This window comes from Hypomesus transpacificus, unplaced genomic scaffold (assembly GCF_021917145.1).
Source record: "Hypomesus transpacificus isolate Combined female unplaced genomic scaffold, fHypTra1 scaffold_27, whole genome shotgun sequence".
In the NCBI taxonomy this organism is placed as follows: Eukaryota; Metazoa; Chordata; class Actinopteri; order Osmeriformes; family Osmeridae; genus Hypomesus; species Hypomesus transpacificus.
The window spans coordinates 809,699-829,443 of NW_025813796.1; the positions used below are offsets into that span (position 1 = coordinate 809,699).

General features: G+C 49.9%; 2 protein-coding genes across 6 annotated transcripts; one reads left to right on the top strand and one right to left on the bottom strand.

Moving 5' to 3' along the window:
• The first annotated feature begins 55 nt into the window (after window positions 1–55).
• mctp1b (multiple C2 domains, transmembrane 1b) lies at window positions 56–14,824 on the top strand. 5 transcript variants are annotated; one of them, XM_047014978.1, is made up of 22 exons: window positions 56–900; window positions 5,997–6,117; window positions 6,484–6,626; window positions 7,154–7,233; window positions 7,352–7,475; window positions 7,664–7,708; window positions 8,802–8,840; window positions 9,341–9,508; window positions 9,710–9,840; window positions 10,073–10,259; window positions 10,577–10,670; window positions 10,793–10,895; window positions 11,107–11,209; window positions 11,294–11,395; window positions 11,520–11,594; window positions 11,694–11,813; window positions 11,916–12,026; window positions 13,094–13,147; window positions 13,290–13,399; window positions 13,485–13,594; window positions 13,705–13,802; window positions 14,164–14,824. In XM_047014978.1, the coding sequence occupies exons 1-22, from the start codon at window positions 400–402 to the stop codon at window positions 14,233–14,235; spliced, it is 2,691 nt and encodes an 896-aa protein (XP_046870934.1). In that variant the 5' UTR covers window positions 56–399; the 3' UTR covers window positions 14,236–14,824. The 5 variants fall into 5 exon arrangements, with proteins under 5 accessions (XP_046870934.1, XP_046870935.1, XP_046870936.1 ...); XM_047014983.1 differs by lacking the exon at window positions 56–900 and adding an exon at window positions 5,082–5,523; XM_047014981.1 differs by lacking the exon at window positions 56–900 and adding an exon at window positions 5,535–5,853.
• Window positions 14,825–14,926: 102 nt separating this feature from the next.
• On the bottom strand, window positions 14,927–19,028 carry tlr8b (toll-like receptor 8b). The gene is made up of 2 exons (XM_047014975.1): window positions 18,915–19,028; window positions 14,927–18,817 (listed from the first exon to the last, which is right to left on the bottom strand). Exons 1-2 carry the CDS (start codon window positions 18,929–18,931, stop codon window positions 15,727–15,729), a joined length of 3,108 nt encoding a protein of 1,035 aa, XP_046870931.1. The 5' UTR covers window positions 18,932–19,028; the 3' UTR covers window positions 14,927–15,726.
• Window positions 19,029–19,745: the final 717 nt, after the last annotated feature.

Consider the following 19,745-nt stretch of genomic DNA (forward strand, 5'->3'; position numbering starts at 1 on the left):
TACAACATCACGTGTGCATTTTGAAAGCTTGTAAAAGTTTTACGGTCCTGAGGCTGGTGGAGGCGGGTATACTGGAATTCCGCGCATGCCCATACTCTGGCATTTAAAAGGAGCCTTTGGTGTTTTACAGTAAACGCTGTATGGATCTCAAGATTTCGAATAGGATTAAGCTGAATGGGCTTGTTATGGAACATCTGTCTTTGTATAGCACGTCATCCACTATGCTTCCGCGTAACAAGACCTTGCTGACTAAACAGTAGTGGGGTAGCTACAGAAGATTAATTGCAGAACTACTCTCAAGTGCGGTTTGACAGGATACTTTAGTGTAATAGGTTTTACTCTTCACTCGATAGCATCAGCGCACCGTGTTTTATCTTCTTTATTGAGGCAAATCGGGCGATGGAGAGAGGTGAATGGAACGAGGATGAAGGCTCGTCCCACCAAAACAAATTGTCTAAACAATTTCAAGCTAAAACCAAGCTTAATCTCAGCCTTAATCTTGGCTCAAGAGAGACAGGAGAGAAAAGGGAGAGGGGGATGTGGATGTTCAAGAGAAAGAAAAAGAGGCAACATGTTTTGGACAGAGTGATCTCCTTGTCTCAACCTGACCTGCTCTGCTCCGCTCCTGTGGATCTTGACAGAGAGGAGTCGCCCCTCTGCGGCAAAGTGAACCCCAGCTCCGGCTACAGCCGCAACAATAGTCAAGCAGGCGCCGAAAGAATGCAGTCCGACGCAAAGACACCCATCAGCTGCATGGAGAGTAAGACGCCCACGGTGGCTTATCTGGTACAGTCACACCATAAGAGCTCCTCTCTTGGTTCGGCGTGTTTGGAGCGGCTGAGCGATGAACCGGCCACCGGGAACCAGGCTGTAGCACTGGAAGAAGATGATCAGCTGCAGGTAAGGATCTTAAAATATTGCACTCATCAGCTGCATTTCATAAAAAATGTAGATGTAATAAATTGCGACAATACTGTAGACTGAAACGAGGGAGGCATTTCAGCACAACAGATGCATTTTTATTTATTTATCAGAAGATCTTTTTTCCTACTGTTGCCGAAAAATCAGTCATTTACGACCAGGTGCACAGGTGCTTTGATCTAGGTGCGTCGAGGTACATCTTTTATAGCATAGATGATACAATAATTTGTTTTAGTTATGTCAACATGAAACAGGATATTAAATCTTGGTCACATTGTCCGAAGAGCGCTGAACGGACCCTGGTCTAGAGGTAAGAATCGTGATAGCGCACCCGAGGACGTTACTCAACCTGTTGAGGTCAGGTTGAAAGTTCACTCTTACTCAATGCACGGATAATCCCTATGGTCGGTAAGGAGACTCTCAACTAGCTACTCCTCTCCTGTAACCAATGAGGCATTTTGCTCAGTTCCTGGTCTTCATTTTTGGGGAAAATCTTTGTGAGAACAGCCACACAGAGTTAGGTTTTTAGGAGTTTTCCGCAAAAGTTTGAAAACAACTTTGTGCCTACATTGATGTTGTAAATGGATTATAGTAGGCCTATAAATGCACAGACGTGGAGCATGTGGATTTGATATGGCAACGATTCTACAGCAGGACTGTGCGATGTCAAGGAGATCGGAGAGAGCGAGGCTCGTTTTACAGCAAAACTGGGCAAACTGAAAGTCTGGCATTCCAGTCTGCCATGAGAACGCCAAGGGGCCCACCTGCCTGCTCCAACCTGCACAGTTCAATTACACCACTGTTTGGAACAACGGACTACGCTGCTCCCTTCTCCGGTGTCACGCTTTAGTGGGCTGTCTGCAAACCCAGCTTCCGTAGGGAGGGCTGTGTTGTGTTTACGAGTCTTTCCTCCTTATTCCCTAGCCAATAGCACCTTGTTTTCCAACAAACATGTTTATGTGTGCCAGTGAGACTCATGTGTCTTGTGTGTGGTTGTGATTCTCTTTAAAGGGCACGCCACCATTTCTATGGTTTTGAAACCCCCTTCTGAATAGCCAGAACGTAGTCAAATCGACTTCCTAACGTTTGCTTGTGGTGTCAATGGAGTAGACCGTTTTTTACAGTCTTTCTTGTTCCATCCACTTGCATTGCTTATAAAACCAACAAACCTCCCATAAATCTCATGAATGTCCCATATTTGAAGATGGGTTACATACTCGGAAGAAACAGCATGTCTAGGGCATACCAAAAGTGTCTAGGCCAAATGTCTAGCCAAAGGTCTAGGGCAAGGCTCGCCCTGTGGCTCACCGGACTAATGTCCGGACCAGGCTGAGACCTCACTGTGGCAGCCTGGGTCCTTTACCACGTGTCATCCCCTCTCTTTTCCCCTACATTTCCCGTCTCCCCCCAAAAAACAGAAATGCCACCAAATGGTCTGGGGCAAGCCAACTGTTATAGTATGAGAGACACACAGAGTGAACTTCAGTCCATTTGCTCCAGCTGCAATATGGGAAAGTCTCTCCCTTTTGAAGCTGCCTTTCTCCGTGAGGAGTTAGTCATGACTCTCCAGCTTCCAGGAGACACCTTTTACTACTATTGATCTGTTGGGGGCAGGTTTAATTATTGTTCGAGCACTCTGGTTCAGGAAGGCGATGGGTTATTGGAAATATGACAGTATCACAAACTCATCAAATGTGATCTGTGTGGAAGTAAGGTGCATTGGGACTGATGTACAATCATGCTCTATCCTCAGTTCCCCTGATGCTAAAGATGTAAAAGGACTGTTTTGGAAAGTCTGTACTGTGAATTATTCAAGTCTACCAATGAGAAGAACATTCTAGTGGATGAGGAGGCAGCTCGCACAGATCTGACGTGTGTGAATATGTGTGTGTGTGTGTAAGCATGCTTGGTGCATGCTTAGGCAGCACAAAAACAGTCACTGTTATAATCAGCACTTCCTGTGATAAAAAAAACCCCATCTCTGTTGTGTGTGTGTGCATTTGTGTGAGTGTGGCTGGTTGTGTGCTCGCTTACTGTATCCACGGACCAAGTTTACAAAGTTCCAGGAAGTAGGACCGAGGTTTCAAGTCATTTTACTGAACTCGCAACTTTTCACACAACTCAACATGCCGATGCATTTCGACCCGGGCAGTAGGCAGAAGCAAAGGCTCAAGTCGTCTGTGATCAATTTTCCTATTCAGAGGGTACATTTGCATAGACTCTACAAACGTTGTCACAACATGGGCGACAGAGTTAATCTGAAAGCCAAGAGTCTGTAACAGGAGAAGAAATGATCGCAAGCGTCATTTCCACAACACAGTGGAAATTTCCAAACACAGGAAAATGAACTTATTGTGTTCATGGTAGTTCAGGCCTTTGCGACTGTCAAACTAAGATGTGTCCACTGGAGAGATTACAGCAGCGCCCAATCGCGTCCCTCCTTCACCTGTTCCTGCTCCTCCCTCTCTCGGTTTAGCCACTCCACACTCCTCTAAGCTCCTCAGGCTGTTTACCTGTCCCTCTATCCCCTCTTGCACTTGTTCTCCCTGCCTCTCCCTATGCCTCGGTCTCCCGGTGCCTTCCGACTGCCTCTCTGCCTCTCTCTCCTCCGTCCTCTCTCTCTCCCTCCGCCTGCCTCCCTCTCGTCCTCTCCCGATGACGGAGGGCTTGGCCGCGGAGACCCGGCTGGCGTTTCGAGTGTTGCTCAGCTCCGCCGCTCAGAATGAGTCGTCTCCCCTGGCGTCGACGTGCGGACGGCTGCTATCGGTGAGCCCTGACCCCCTGACCCTCCCTCCACCAGGCCTCTTGGGCTCCCCCTCCTCCCTCTACCGGTCTTCAGAGTCGAGATGTGGACTGTCTTTTGACGTCGTGCGGAGATTGGGAGGACGACTCGTCCTTTGCTTGTCTTGGATATTTATAGAATCTGTGAGGTTCAGAATGTCCTAGATGACCACCCAGTCAGTGGTTCACCCCATATAGAATCTAGATCGCGTTTGCGATGTTGTGGTATAACTCTGAACGAAAGGAACTGTTTTCGCTAGCCTAAGATACTCAAACGGAGTCTGAGATGTTGGTTAGGGAAAGTGTTTGTGTGTCTGGTCCCGGCACCAGTGTTTGTTTGGGTGTCGGAATTGATTATCTCCATCGAACAAACCTCTGGTGCTGTTTTTCACGCTCATTATTCCTGACAGAGTGTGTGTGTGTGTGTTTGTGTGTGTGTGTGTGAAAGGCGGCGAGGGGGGTGGGGGTGTAGGCGTGCAGCATCACCCTCTTACTGTTCTATGTGCATGCAGTCACACGCTGGTCCAACCCCTTCACGCTCTAATGACTATGGTGTTGATGGTGTTCTGGTGTATGAGCAGGACGGGATGACTGATGCTCGGTACACATGTAGGAGTAATGGGATTAATATGAGGCTGCGGAATGGAGATGTAAGATGAATGGTCTGTGTGTGAGGGAGAGGAAGCGAGGGAGAGAGAGGAAGAGAGAGAGAGTGACAGAGAGTGTCAGAGAAAGGGAGGGAGGGAGAGAGGGAGAGAGGGGGAGAGGGAGAGAGGGGGAGAAAGCGAGAGGGGGGAGAGAGAGACAGAGAGCGAGATGCAGAGGATGAGTCATTCTTTCAGGAGATTCCTCTACAGGGTGACAGCAGAAGCCTTGGTGGCAGGGATATCAAAGTAGCCTCCACGTCCCTGGATCTCCCGGGTCTCCCACACAGGAATAGGCATCATGCATGTTTGAACAAAGTGCAGCCTTTACCCAAACTTCCATGTCACCAACATGACCTGGTTCCAAATGAGAAGGAGGCAGATCAGAGCATGTAACTCTTTTCTGACACACACACACACATACACACAAACATAAAAATAGCCCTATCTCTGTGTGTAACGGCCTCACTGATAGGATTGCTCCTGATCTGAGGTTCTGCATGCTCTGCTCTGCTTTATTTAGCCCTCCCCCAGGACAGTAAGTCCGCTAAGCAGTGTTATCTAAACACCGGTAGCCTGCTTCCACACACAGCCAGCCCCGTGGCTCAGCCTCTGGTTGTAGCGTGACACCTGTCATTCATCTTTACCTCACCTGCCTAGGCCAATCAGAAACCCACATGCCCGGGACCATGGGAAAGACCGATTCGATCGACAGCACAGTATCGACACAGCTCTCGATCCCGATCCTAGCCGTGGTCTCTGACGGCGTCGAGCAAGTCTTGGCAAACTTGGCAGCCAGTAGAAACCCTAGTTGACCCCTCCGCAGTTCAGTTTCCAACTCAGCCTCCGTAACAAGAGTGATTACGCATGAGAGGGGATAGGTTGTTGGCAGGGGCTAGTGTTATTGACTGGGCCAGTTGGCAAGCGATTATGGAGCTATCCCCACAACAGGGGAGTTGGATGTCAGACACGGGTCCTGATGAATTCTCCCTTGACTGCTGACTTGTGCAGTGTGCAACTCTGTAGAATGTGCGTGTGTTTGTTGAGAGAGAGAGACAGAGACAGAGGAAGAGAAGGCGATTGCTTTACAGTCGTTGAAATGTGGAGCGTGTTAGCCTGACGTGGACTAGCGCTGTAGATGAGTGTGGTAGAGACAGGTCGTGAATGAAGATGGCAGGTAAGAGTTTCCGTGTGCCAAGGTAACGCAACGCCCTGTTACATCAAACGGTGTGATGGCATAGAGACTGTGCCAGGAAGGAGTTCACTCTGGTTCGCTCTTACTTACTGGAACGAATTAACGATGACAGCTCAGGGAGTTGATGCAAGAATTTCAGCCGTCGGTTGCTTAAACGTTACAATCTGAGGAAACTGTGGGGTGAATATCCTGTCAGTGCGCAGCTCAGCCACAACAGAAAGGAGCTTGGATGTTTATCAGTGCATATGGACATGAAAACATGTTAGAACACGTCTGTATCTTGGTGAAAAAACACCACGAGTGTGTTTGGATGTGAGTCGTCACATCTGGTGGTTTTGTCAGTGCGGTGTTTTTGCTTCCGCGGCCGACTCTTTCTCACAGTGGGGCTGCAAGACGGGGGTAGTGTGGGCAGAACAGAGGTGATGTTGAGGTAACGTTGTCTCCTGTCCCTCCAGGGAATGAGTGCCCATGGCGCCTCGGCGGTTAACTCCCAGCGAGCCCTCCCCACCTCGACCCTGTACAAGCTGGACATCGACCTGAAGAGGGGGAACAACCTGGCCATCAGGGACCGAGGAGGTGTGGGCGTCTCCCTCCCTCTCTGTCGCTCTCTCTCAGCTCTGCCTGTCTCTCCGCCTGTGGGTCTGTCTGTCTGTCTGTCTCTCTCTCTCTCTTTCTCCATCTCTGTCTCTCTCTCTCTCTCTCTCTCTCAGCTCTGTCTTTCGTTTTCCGTCTGTCTATGTCTCCACCTCTGTCGCTTTGTCTCTGTTTGTCTGTTTGTCTTTCTCTTTCCTTGTCTGTCTCGCGCTCCGACTCTTTCTCTGTGTCTCTCTGTCCATCGCTGTCCTTCCCCTCTCCTGCAACACACAGGGTAAATCAACTCAACTTGACTGAGAATAACAACATTCAAAAACGACATGATCTGTTCACTCTTATTTCTTCCAGGGACCAGTGATCCGTATGTCAAGTTCAAGTTGTGCGGTAAAGAGGTGTTCCGCAGCAGAATCATCCACAAGAACCTCAACCCAGTGTGGGAAGAAAGCACCACTCTGTTCGTGGACAACCTGCATGAGTCTCTATACGTCAAGGTAGCAGACACGTCCACCGCACACGATGGCTCGCATGCGTGTCCACGCACAGAGACATTTGCATGGGCACACAGAAATAGTGTACAGGCGCTTGCATGCGTGCTTACACACACGATTCGAGTTCATTTTCATATGTACGGGATACACGAGTACACAACGTCAATGAAACGCTTTGTGCCGCTGAGCCACCTTCGACAGTGCAGTTTTTAATGATCAAACAGAATGGTAGCGGACAATAATAACAATAAAAGATCAAAGATAAGATGAGTGCAAATGTGCAGAGTCTTTGCTGGGCCGTGTAGTACTCCGACTGTAACGTCGTGATGTGCAGGAAGGAGGTGTGTGTGTGTGTGTGTGGGGGGGGGTAATAACAGTCCGTTTCAGAAGGGAGGTGGGGGGTGGGGGGGGGGTAGTTATCTGTTCAGGAGCCCTGATGGCCTGGAGATAGAAGCCCACACTCACACACAGACACACACAGGATACGCACACACACTAATACAGTTTGTGCACTGCCCAACCTGCTGCAGGTGTTTGACTACGACTTTGGCTTCCAAGATGACTTCATCGGCTCAGCGTACCTCTACATGGAGTCGCTGGAACACCACAGGTGAGCTACCGAACAACGGCCCCCCTCTATAACTCGGGAGTCCTGTGCTGATTGGACCGCCACACGAGCTTCCTGTCTTCTCTGGACCCTGAGAAGATTCTGTCTCGATGTTGTTCAGGACCCAGCCAGTGATCCTGACCCTGACCGACCCTCATCACCCTGACCAGGACCTGGGCACTCTGGAGCTGTACGTCACCCTCACCCCTAAAGACAGCCCCCTGGAGGAGCACAAAGATGCCACGGTAGGCGTACACACACACACACAAATACACATGCGCTGGCACACCACACATACATTTGCATATCTTTCGAACGCACAGACGCACACATCTGCTATGTATTCAGAGCGCAGTTGTGGAAAATGTGTGACGGTGCTCGCGCACGCAGCAGTGTGTTTGAGCTGAGTCCCTTTGCTGCAAATGTCCCACAGAAGAAAGACAGTAAGACCCATCGATGGAAGCCTTATGTGAACAAAGTGAGTCGGGTGGTAGTGGTGGTGGTAGCGTTGTGGTGCAGTAGTTAGCCACAGATGCCTATTCCTTCTGTGGCCCTGCAATCCAGTGCTTTTCAGACCGGTCCTGCCGTGGTAGATTGCCCCCCCTCCCTACCCCCCCCACCTCCTCCCCCAGCAGCTTTCAAAGTGCTTCAGCCTTCCCATCTCTCTCATCCACCCCACCTCCATAACCCCCCCCCCCCCCAAGTGGATCGTTGCTCTATCTACAACATCTCTCAACGTGCTGGGTACAAAAAAAAACAAAACAAGAAATAACTTGATAAGAACTACATTTAATTCCCTCCCTGCCTCCCGGCTCTGTGATGTACAGTTATGTCTCTCTGCAAACCTGCCCATGCAGCGTTTTTTGGCCTTTCAACCTTTCAAGGTTTCATCCATCACACTCTGGAGACTGAGCATAGCTACCCCAGTTAGCTGTATGCTGCTACTTTATGTACCTGGGCTGGGGCTGATCTGGAGATAGCTTGACAAGGAGGAACAGTCTGTTCTGCTCTGGCCTGTACTGAGAGGTGGAGAAATGCAGAATGTAAAATTCATCCAGGTTCTATAATGCATGACTCGGTGTGTGTGTGTGTGGGGGGGGGGGGGGGGGGTGGCTTGTGAAGCAGCTTCGGAGTCTGGTAGTTCCAGTCCAGCCTCAGGAACCTCCACTCCGACGTGGCTGAATGAATATTTCAACAGCGTTGGACAGCGGCGTTTCATTTACCCGCTCTTATTACACCACCGTCGTTCATTTAATTATCCTTCCATTTTTGCCCTCCCATTATGGCTGGCCCTCGGGCAGTGATTTAAGGGGCTGTGCTCGCAGTCGGAGCAGGAACCTGTAGCCCCCTCCTGTAGGCAAACAGAGCTGTCCAAGGGAGACAGGTGACGGGCAGGTGTAGACATCAGTAAACACAGAGGTGACAAAAGCCCAAGGCCGCTTACGTACCAAGCCTGCTTGCCCCCCCCCCCCCCCCCCAACCCGCCTCCCCCACCTCCCCCTTCCAAATGTAAACATCCCACACAGTGCAGTCATCCGCCAGGTGAAATAACGTACCGCCATTTCTTTTAGACCATGCTGCTCAGGAGATCGTGGAAGCGCTCGAACAAGGTAAAGAACTGACGGCGTCCCTGTCAGCCTTTCCACACACACACACTCGCCAAGCCCCGCCCCCCCAAAGTGTGTTCCTGTTTGTGCATGGGTCTGCATCCTTTCGTGCATCCTGTGTCCCCTTGCGCAATGCCATGGCGTTTCGTCACCCCAGCCTGGCCTTGTACGCACGCGACGTGCTCGTTTGTGTGTCGTCGATTGCTTGTTGTCTTGTTGTCGTCGGGCTCAATATCACCCCCTCCTCTCGTGACCTAGTCAGCTCGATCAGCTGCCATAATCGACAGCAAACTTCCGCCTGCCGTGAGTTCATGTCACAGGCCCCGCAGGCCTGTGGACATGAAACGGTGTTGGCAGTAGCTATTGGGATCCGGATCGTTATCTGCGACGGCTGCTCTCTACTGCTCCCTGCTGGCTGCGCGCCGGCACGACGCCCCCACTTTGCTCATGCCTTCATCCCTCGGAGAGCGTGCGCCCATCTAAGTATTCCTCCCCCCCGACAGCGGCAGGAGACCCAGCGGCTGTCAGAGGTCCATCGGAAGGCCCAGCTGTGGCGAGGCATCGTCAGCATCTCGCTCATCGAGGGTCGCGACCTGGTCCCCATGGACCCCAACGGCCTCAGCGACCCCTACGCCAAGTTTCGCCTGGGGCCCCAGAAGTACAAGAGCAAGGTACCGACAGACACGCCGGACGAATCCCAGAAAGAGCAAGCCACAATGAGACGTCCCGGCTTATTGGATTTCTAATGCGTGTTAGTCGTGTAATCAAGGATTTTGAAAGACGGTTCACGTGATTTGTGTGTGTGTCTCTCTCTGTGTGTGTGTGTGCTTGCTTGTGTGTGTGCGTGCGTGTGCGTGTGTGTGTGTGTGCAGACCATGCCGAAGACCCTGAGCCCCCAGTGGAGGGAGCAGTTTGACCTCCACATGTATGAGGAGACAGGAGGAGTGCTGGACATCTCCATCTGGGACAAGGACACGGGCCGGAGGGACGACTTCATCGGACGGTCAGCCTCTCTCTCTCTTCCTCGTTCTCTCTTTCCCCTCTTTCACCCTCACTGTCCCTCACTCTCCAATCTCCTCATCTCCCTCTCTCTCCCCCCTCCCTCTCTTTCCCTCTGTCTCTCTCTCTCTCTCTCTCTCTCTCTCTCTCTCTCTCTCTCTCTCACACTATGTACGTTTCAGGTTGTGAGTGTTGTACACATATCCAACTGTGTGTGTGGGGGGGATCTGTTTTAGCTGCAAGCTGGACCTTTCCACCCTGGTGAAGGAGCAGACCCAGCGTCTAGAGTTGGAGTTGGAGGAGTGTCGAGGTGTGGTGGTGCTCCTGGTCACTCTGACGGCGTCCTCTCACGTCTCCATAGCGGACCTGTCCTTCACCCCCCTGGACGACCCCCAGGAACGCCAGCTGATCGCCAGGCGATACGTGAGGGACACACATGCAGTCAGACCAAACCGTTTGGACCTGCCTGCGGTTTATACTCATACGCATCCCATGATCTCCCCCCCTCTTTCTTTCTTTTTTTCTTTCTTTCTTTCTCTATCTTTCCCTCCCTCCCTCCCTCCCTCCCTCCCTCCCTCCCTGCCTCCCTGCCTCCCTGCCTCCCTGCCTCCCTGCCTCCCTGCCTCCCTCCCTCTCTCTCTCTCTCTCTCTCTCTCTCTCTCTCTCTCTCTCTCTCTCTCTCTCTCTCTCTCTCTCTCTCTCTCTCTCTCTCTCTCTTCTCTGTCTCCCCCCCCCCCCAGGGAGTGCTGCGTTCCTTCTCCAACCTGAGAGATGTGGGGATAGTACAGGTCAAGGTGATGAAAGCTGAGGGACTGATGGCTGCGGATGTCACAGGTAAGGAGAATCCCTCCTCTCTCTCTCTCTCTCTCTGTCTCTCTCTGTCTCTCTCTCTCTCTCCCCCCCGCATGCCCCTCCTCCCCCTACAGTCACCGACCCCGTCCTCGTCTCCCCGCTAGGGAAGAGCGACCCCTTCTGCGTCCTCGAGCTGAACAATGACAGACTGCAGACGCACACCGTCTACAAGAGTCTCAACCCCGAGTGGAACAAAGTCTTCACCTTGTGAGTGTCTTCCTCCCGGCCTCTCCTCGACACCCCGCCCGTCTCTCCATCCCTTCCTGTACTTCTTTACTTCAGTCCCCTCTGGTTTACGACTGGCTTCCCTCCTGGCCCCATATTTGCAAATGGTTCATTCATTTGTATTGATGACGTTGTCGTCGATTGGTCTTTTTTTCTCTTTATTCGTCTTTTTCGTCCTCTTTCTCTCCATCAGCAATGTGAAAGACATCCACTCTGTTCTCGAGGTCACCGTGTTTGACGAAGACCGGGACAGAAGCGCAGACTTCCTGGGCAAAGTGGCCATCCCCTTATTACAGGTCATTGTGTGTGTTTTTTGTGTGTCCGCGAGCGCGCGTGTGTGTGACTATAATAAAGGCAGTGTGTTCATCCCGCTCTCTCAGTTCCAGGATGGGGAACAGAAGGGCTACGTTCTCAAGAACAAGAAACTGACCGGACCGACCAAGGGGGTCATCTACCTGGAGGCGGAAGTCATATACAACTCTGTTAGTCCTCAAATTCTGCCACTCTAACATCCAGGAAATGGCTTTACGTGGCCTCAGTAGTTAGCTCCATACTCTTCGGAGGGATGTTCCAGTGCCTGTCTGACCGTGTGTGTGTGTGTTCTAGGTAAAGGCTGGTTTGAGGACGTTGGTTCCTGCTGAGCAGAAGTACATCGAGGAAGAATCGAAGCTCTCCAAACATGTAAGTGTTAGCGTGCGTCGTCGGGGGCCAGCGGGAACACAAGGGGACGGGCGTGACGGGGGGGGACGGCGGTAAGACTGTCTGCGTCTCGTCCCGCAGTTGTTCCAGCAGAACTTCAACCGCGTGAAGCGCTGCGCCATGGTGCTCATCAACGCGGGGACGTATGTCAACAGCTGCTTCGAATGGGAGTCTTCACAGCGGAGTATTTGCGCCTTCCTGGTAGGACACAAACACACACACACAAACCTGAATTGTCCCTGTAGGACTCTCACTTATCCCCCCCCCCCCCACACACACACACACACCAACTCTGTCCCTCAGCTGTTTGTGGTGGTGGTGTGGAACTTCGAGCTGTACATGCTCCCGCTGGCCCTGCTGTTGATACTGGCCTGGAACTACTGCTTCACCACCAGCAGGGGGACTGAAGACATGGTGAGACCGGGCAGGGCTGTGCTCTCCGGGGGGGGAGGGGGGATGGAGGGTTGAGGGGGGCTACAGGCTGAGGTTTAGTTGGCGGGGGTTGAGTGACACGATTAGACACAGACGACGGCTGGTCTGTCTGGCGCAGGGTGGAAATAAGAGAAGGGGGGGAGGGGGACGAGGCCAGACACAGACTAGGGCAGAGGGGCCCGAGTAAGTCCGTTAGTACGTGACTTTATTTAGTATAGCACCATATGCAGAGTCAGGTCACAAGGTGCTTCGGAAAAGTCAAATGGTTAACGCACAATCACAAATGCTAGACGGCACCGGGCGAGACAAATGGCAATTTGGAGAAAGTCATCTCAGCTGGTTTTTCTGCTGAACGTATCTTTATAGGAGCAGCGTTCCACAGTATAGGAGCCACCACGTCTAAAGCACCCTCACCTTTTTGTGTTTGGTCTGGCTGAAGGGACAACCAGTAAGCCCTGGTCAGAGGACCTAAGTGACTTCCCGGGGATATAGAGATGGATGACCCGGGTTGATATAAAAGCGTGAGAGATCATCTCGAGCTCAGGTTGTGATACGACAGACCTACGTTTGGCGATGTCGCTTAAATGCGGGGGGTCAGATGGCTGAGCGGTTAGGGACTCGGGCTATTAATCAGAATGTTGTTGGTTGGACTCTCGGCCGTGCCAAATGACATTGTGTCCTTGGGCAAGGCACTTCACCCTACTTGCCTCAGGGAGAATGTCCCTGTACTTTCTGAAAGTTGCACTGGATAAGAGCGTCTGCTAAATGACGAAATGTAAACGCGAGAGACATGCACGTGTCAGTGTTTTTCCATGTCGATTGGAAACGCACAGACTGGACTCCACATCTTAAGAAAAGGGCCCCACTACACTGACCTACCTTAGAAGATTCAGAAGATACGAAGCTGTGAGAAAGGTGGGTATGGTGGATTGGGCCGACGACCTACCTAGGCTGTGACTGGAGTGTAGGGAGAGAGGAGGTAGGGAGGAGGAACGTGTCGCGTGGTCCGCCAGAGCCGTGTTGACGTTTGGCTCCTCCTCTCCCCTCAGGCCGCGGACGCCATGTTTGAATGGGAGGAGGAAGAGGAGGAGAGGGATGACAAGGTAACCAGGAGTCTTGGGAGGCGGAGGTGACGGTGCATGGAGACTTGAAACAACGGAATTGGGAACTTTGACACAGTTCAAGTTTACAATCCACATCTGACTCGTGTGTGTGTGTGTGTGTGTGTGCGTGTTGTCATGGTAGGACTTTGAGCGTAAAGGCTTCATGGGTAAGCTGTACGCCATCCAGGATGTGTGCATCACTGTGCAGAGCGGTCTGGACGAAGTGGCTTCCTACGGAGAGAGGATTAAGAAGTGAGTGTGTGATTGTGTGTGCGTGTGTTTCTTTTTCTTACAGTACCTGTCACCTAATATCACGTGTGTTTTTTCCTGTCTTCAGTGTATTTAACTGGACAGTGCCTTTCCTGAGTTGCTTAGCCATCTCTTCTCTGTGCGTGGCTACCTTTCTCCTCTACCTTGTCCCGCTACGATACTTGGTACTCACCTGGGGTAAGTGTCTCACCTGCGTGTGTCTACAATGTAATTGAGAACCACTGGCCTGTTATTGGGGTAATGCACACTATCTGTGTGGTTGGATGAATCTGTGAGCTTTTCCTCAGGTGTGAATAAGTTCACCAAGAAGCTGCGCGACCCATACATGATCGACAACAATGAGCTGCTGGACTTCCTATCCAGAGTGCCCTCAGATGTTCAAGTGGTGAGTGGACAGAGGAACTTTGTTTGGCGTTTTTTTTAGTTTTCTGTCTGGCTTTTACTATTCTGTGTGTCTGGTTGTCTGGTTGTCCTCCTGTATGGCTGTTCTCCTGTCTGTCTGCCTGTCTGTCTGGTTGTCTGGTTGTCAGTCTGTCTGTCTGTCCTCCCGTCTGTCTGTCTGTCGGTCTATCTGTCCTCCTGTCTGTCTGTCTATTTGTCTCTCCTCCTGTCTGTCTGTGTCTGCTTGTCTGTCTGTCTGGTTGTCAGTGTGTCTGTCTGTCCTCCTGTCTGTCTGTCTCTCCTCCTGTCTGTCTGTGTCTGGTTGACTGCCTGCCTGACTGTAATGCTTGGTGTTTGTTGGACAGGTGCAGTATCGACAACTCAAGGCTGAACCTGGACAGAGCCCTAACAAACGCAAGAGAACCAACCCTGGCTAGTCCCATACACACTTGCACAAATACATACAAGGGACATTGTATTTTATATTTCGAAAAGACAGCATATTTAGCACACCCGTTGCTTATAAATACCCTTCAACTGTAAAAATTGTACAAATGTTTTATTTTTTATTTTTTAAGTGATTTTAATGTTAAAATATGATGACTGGGAACAGTCACTTTAGTTTACTTGAAAGTAGCTTTTCCTCAAAGGAAAACTCACACAGGAATATTTTCGCTTTACTCACAACTGAATTTTACATGAAACAAGTCAAATCTTTGGTGGATTTGAAGTACTGGCTTCTGGATGGATCAACACCGGCCTGACAGAGGCCCTTCCAGACTGCAGGCGCCCTCCCAGCCTCCAAGGAGTCTTCCCAGAATCCCCCAGGGCCTATATCTATGGACTCAACTGTGACCATGAGTCTCAGTATCGAATGTTATTGATGTTTGCTTGCTACATATGTATTTATGTCCTGTATAAGAAAGAGCATGTACTGTATGTACCGTGTATGTTGCCTGAATCTCTGCAAGTTGTCGGACAGTTTTTAATGCATTGAGCTTTTTACAGCTGTTCTCAATCAAAACCTACTTTAGAGGAAACAGGGATGGGCTTGATTCAATATTTTAGTAAGCAGTCTATGCATTTCAACTGGACTTCAATGCCTCTTGTGGCTGCAATGTTTATGTATTTCAGTCAGACCAACAGGTGGCGCCAGACAGTCTTATTTTTTATTTATCTAATCTCATATCAAACATTATAGCCTATATTCGTCACATATACCCAACTCGATATGGGATCCATATGGTCACAATATATCACTGATTTTGATGTCACTGTTTAAAGCCACGTTTTTATCCTGCAGAGAGAATGCATGTTCCGTCCTTTCAACGTGACTCGCATGAATCTGAACCTGTGTGTAAGTGCATTTGTGTGATGTGGTAAGTTTACATGTATATGTATCACACGTCTGTTGCATGGCTGAGATGTCGGTAAGTCATGGTTTTACTGGAAGCGTTGTCGGTATAATTTGGTTTACTTCCTCTTTCAGTTTCACACTGATACTTTGATTTAGATATATTTTTTTATCTTAAAGATGATATGAAAATGTTTTAAGTCTCAATAATCACCCAGAACAACATGGGAAGTAGAGGTTCTGAAACCGCAGGACATAATCGCACAGTAACATCAAGGGTGCAATCATTTCAGTTTACCATTCTGTGCAATTGTTTTGCTATGTTTTTATTGTAATATAAATCATTGAAATAATTCTATGAATTTTAATGTAATAATGCTTGCAAATGAAGGAATGTCTGTAACGGTAGACCCACACACAGTATAAATACCAAACCAATCAAATGTTTTTATTTATTTATTTACTTACTATTAAGGCCTGTTAGTTATATTGTTCGAACGACAGTGGTGGGGAAACCCCCATAGTGGGTGCAATCACAGTCTGACGCATCTCCAGCCCTCTCGCCTTTGTGACATCACCGCCCTGTGAAGTACGTCCCGTGCAGCTGAGCGTGATTGGCCCTGCGGTCCTGGTGAATGACCCTCCGCAGCCGGTGCCAGAACCAGCGCTGGGCTGCTGGGTGCGCCGGCCTGGGCCACTCCAGGACGCTGCGCTGGCACAAACGCCTGCGGAGGTGGAGGATCCGGGAGCGCCGCAGGACGCCGGGCTGCAGCAGCACCAGCACCAGGGCGTCCACTCCCTCCTCCACCAGGCGCTGCTGCACCAGGAGGGCGGCCATCCGGACGACGCCGTGTGCGAGGAAGCCCTCCGTGATCACCAACACGGTCTTCCTGCTCTTCTGCACGCTGGCCGACAAGTTCTCCAGGACGGGCGCGCCCGGCTGCCAGTCTCGTTCCTCCAGGCAGAGGGGGCGGACTCTCTCGCCTCGCTCCTCCAGCTCCACCCTCAGGCGGTTGAGGACCCAGTCGGACGCCAGCGGGTCTTTGGTGTCGTACATGACGAAGGCGTCGTAGGCGTAGCCCGTCGATGGCGGGCGCCGATGCTTGAGCTTGGCCAAAACGTACTCCAGTACGTAAGCGAGGTCCCAGTAGAACAGACGCGCCGTGACGGACGCAAACAGAAGCAGAACGATGTGGAAAGACGTGACGATAAAGATGGCCATTGCTTTGTCATCGCTAACACAGGCCTGTATGTCGTACGTCAACACAGACTTGCCCCTCATCTCTTGGGGCAAGTGGCAGATCACGCCGGTGGCCAGTAGAGGGAGCTCCACGTCGTTGTCCTTCATCCACAGGTGGAAGTATAGCAGGTCGCAGGTGCAGCGCCACGGGTTGTTGTACAGGGATAGCCGGCCGAGGTAGTTCTCACTATCCCACTCGAATGTAGTCTGGTTGATGAGCTGAAGCAGGTTGCTGCTCAGATCAAGATCCCAGAGGCTCCTGGCTTGTTTAAGGAAACCAGGGGCCAGCTGTGAAATCTGGTTGTGGCTCAAATCCAGCCGCCTCAAAGACGAGTTGGACAAGTTCTCCGCAACAAACTCAAGATAGTTCAAACTCAAGTCCAGTTCTTCTAAGTACGGTTGTTGTTGGACCATGTTCCACTTGAAGGCCTTCAGACCGTTCCCACTCAGACTAAGCCGTCTAAGAGTCTTGGGTAGGTTGTAATACACCTTTTTAGGGATATGGGAAAGCTTGTTGAGGGACAAATCCAAGGTGGTCAGGTTGGTTAAGTTTTGAAACAGATTGTAATAGTCCTTCCTTTTCCACATGATGTGTAATCGGTTGGCTCTGAAGTTGAGCTCCTGAAGAGAGTTACTGGATATTTGCTTGTCTGTGAGGGTGCTGATCTCGTTCAAGCTCAGGTTCAGGGTTTTCAAAGAGGGCAGGAGGTCCAGGAAATTCAGGCTGTGGTTAAGACCACTCATCAGAAAGTAGTGGGCATTACCAGTCAGATCCAGCACTTCCAGCTCTGGAAGTTCGCTAAAGGCATCCCTGTAGCGCATGTACAGCTTGTTATAGGAGATGTCCAAGTACTTCAGTCTTGGGAAATGGAGGAACTGACTACCATTGAACATGTCCCCGATAAAGTTAAAGGAGAGGTTGAGACAGGCTGTGTTTTCTAGTCCCTGTAATACTTCTGGGTCGATGCTTATGATGTTGTTTCTGCTTAAGTCCAGCACGGGCCCATATGCAGAGCACTCTGGTTTAATGGTGGGAGGGAGCCGGCGGTAGAGTTGGTCTTTGTGAATGTAAGGGTGAAACCGCCGTCTTACTGTGCAAGAGTTCGATTTACAGCCAGACTCACACGCAGACAAAGTATCGGCACTCTGAGACTGGAAGGACAGTCGATTTTCCGACAAGTCTACAACGGTTAAATTGTGGAACTTGTTGAAGAGAGTGAGGTTCGCCCTTTGGAGGAAGTTAGTGGCTAAATTCAACACCGACAAATTGGTTAAACTGTAGAGGGGCTCCAAATCGTTTTCACAGAGATGGAAAAAAACGTAGCTCTCCAAATGTAACGTCTTCAGAGAGGTCAGTTTGGAAAAGTTCTTTGATAGGTGTAAATTGTGGGAATACGATTCGTCCGTGTTGTACGACAGGTCCATCACCTCCACTCGTGGTAACATGGCGAGGAAGTACCCCGTGGCTATGTCACCAATCAGAAAGTTGAACGCGAGGTAGAGGTACTGTAGATGGGTTAGGTTCTGAAACCAGGAAGGCTGTACGCTTCGGAGAGAGTTCCCCGACAGCCTCAGCTCTTCCAGGTGAGTAAGAGGAGCAAAGGCATTGGGGTGGATCTGCAGTTCTCCGTTGGGTGTTTTACACGGCTGGCAGAAGAAAGGTGTGTTGGCGCAGACAGGGCAGTTACCCGACAGATCCAGTAATTTCAGGTTCACCAGGTTCCTCAGGTCGCCAGCGTGAATACGGTCAATCGTATTTAGCTTGAGTTTAAGTGAGAGGAGGGAGAGCGGGAGGAACCGGGGAATCGCCTTCAGTCGGTTGAAGGACAGCGTCAGGTTCATCAGATACCTTAAATGAACCAAGGATTTATTTTTTATTTTCAGGGACTTTGTACCACAACTCCCCAAGTAGCAGTTGGAAGCCAAATGGAGGACCGTAATGTTTGGGGTATCTTTGAAATCTCCTGGTTTCACCCTGGTGATGAGGTTGGAGTTTAGGTTTAGGAACTGCAGTCCAGAGGGGAGGCCTCCTGGCACGGTGGCAAGGCTGTTGCCATTAAGATGCAGTTCTCTCAGCTTCCTCATCCCTGAGAATGTGTCTTTCTTTATCTTCAGTGGTTGCTTGGGAGATTTGGGTCTGTTGAATCCTAGATCTAGAAATTCTAGATTCCGAAGGTTCCAAAAGGAGGCGGCGGAGATCTTCTCGATGAGGTTTCCGGAGAGCGTGAGGTCCGTGGCGTTCCAGCCAATTCCTTTAGGTATGTTGGATATCTTTCTGTTTGAGCAGTCGAAGACTTGTGATTGGTTGATTGAGATCTTACAGGGTAATTTTCTCAGAGACCAGCTTAGGCCAGAGCAACCGCATGAGTTACTCAGTAGCACCAGCAGAAGCAGAGGCTTCTGGAAGGCAGACCTAGGAGGAACCCTAAGTAGAAACAATATAATCCAGGTGGGAAATGGAATGCATACTTTACAAATAATGATAATTGAGATTCCTTTTAAATAAAGCATGTTGTACTTACTTTTGCTGTCTCTCCATAGTCTTGTCTGGTAAGAAGTAAGAATAAAAGTGATTGATTTTCAGAGCACATTGAGGAACTGCAAGAACACTTCCCTATCACAAGTTTTACTGATGTAATTCTCTGAGTCAGAGTGGGAATTATAAAGAACAATAGATAAATGTACCCCCCCCCCCCCCCCCCCCCCCCCCCCCCCCCCCCGACGTTATTTGTTATTACCTATTGGCTAGACACTGATTTTTTTTTGCAGTGGACCGTACTACTACACATCCACAGACATTTGTGTGTTTTTGTTCTTAATTTTGTTCTTAAAAAGAATTGTAAGTTCTTAATTCAAGGCCAGACGTTTTTTGATAATATGAATAACTTATCCTGTAGTCTACTGAAACCTTCCACCTTAATTTCTTGATTTAATTGATTCTGCTGCCTACTAGAGTACAGAATCCGAAATAACCTAACATTTCTGGCTGCGCATATAGCGTTTCATTTTCATGACACAATTCAGCCAAAACCTTCCAAAAGTGACCAGAAACCTACGTAAACTTGTTTCATAATGTCCTACATTTTCAAGTGTCCCTGTTGGCCGTACAAACTTGACACAAGGGTTAACAAAGAATATACGCGAAGGCTAATAGGCAATTACAACAAATATAACAACAGTAACTACTGACTTGATCCCTCAGTGTTTACTTCACAGTTCAATTACTGATCTTTTAAGCGTTTTTCTTGTTGAAATGAATGAGTTCTGAGCTCGATTAGTTTTCATTGTGGTGTATCTAGATGGAGGCCTCGTCCACTCGAATTTAAATAGTTGTCACATTACATTATAATACT

What these genes read in the sequence shown, in the direction of transcription:
- mctp1b (XM_047014978.1), top strand. Translation starts at nt 400, where the DNA reads ATGGAGAGAGGTGAATGGAACGAGGATGAAGGCTCGTCCCACCAAAAC. An exon ending in GGAAGCCTTATGTGAACAAA is followed by an intron (nt 7,709 to 8,801) that starts GTGAGTCGGGTG and finishes CATTTCTTTTAG; the next exon opens with ACCATGCTGCTCAGGAGATC. An exon ending in CGTGGAAGCGCTCGAACAAG is followed by an intron (nt 8,841 to 9,340) that starts GTAAAGAACTGA and finishes CCCCCCCGACAG; the next exon opens with CGGCAGGAGACCCAGCGGCT.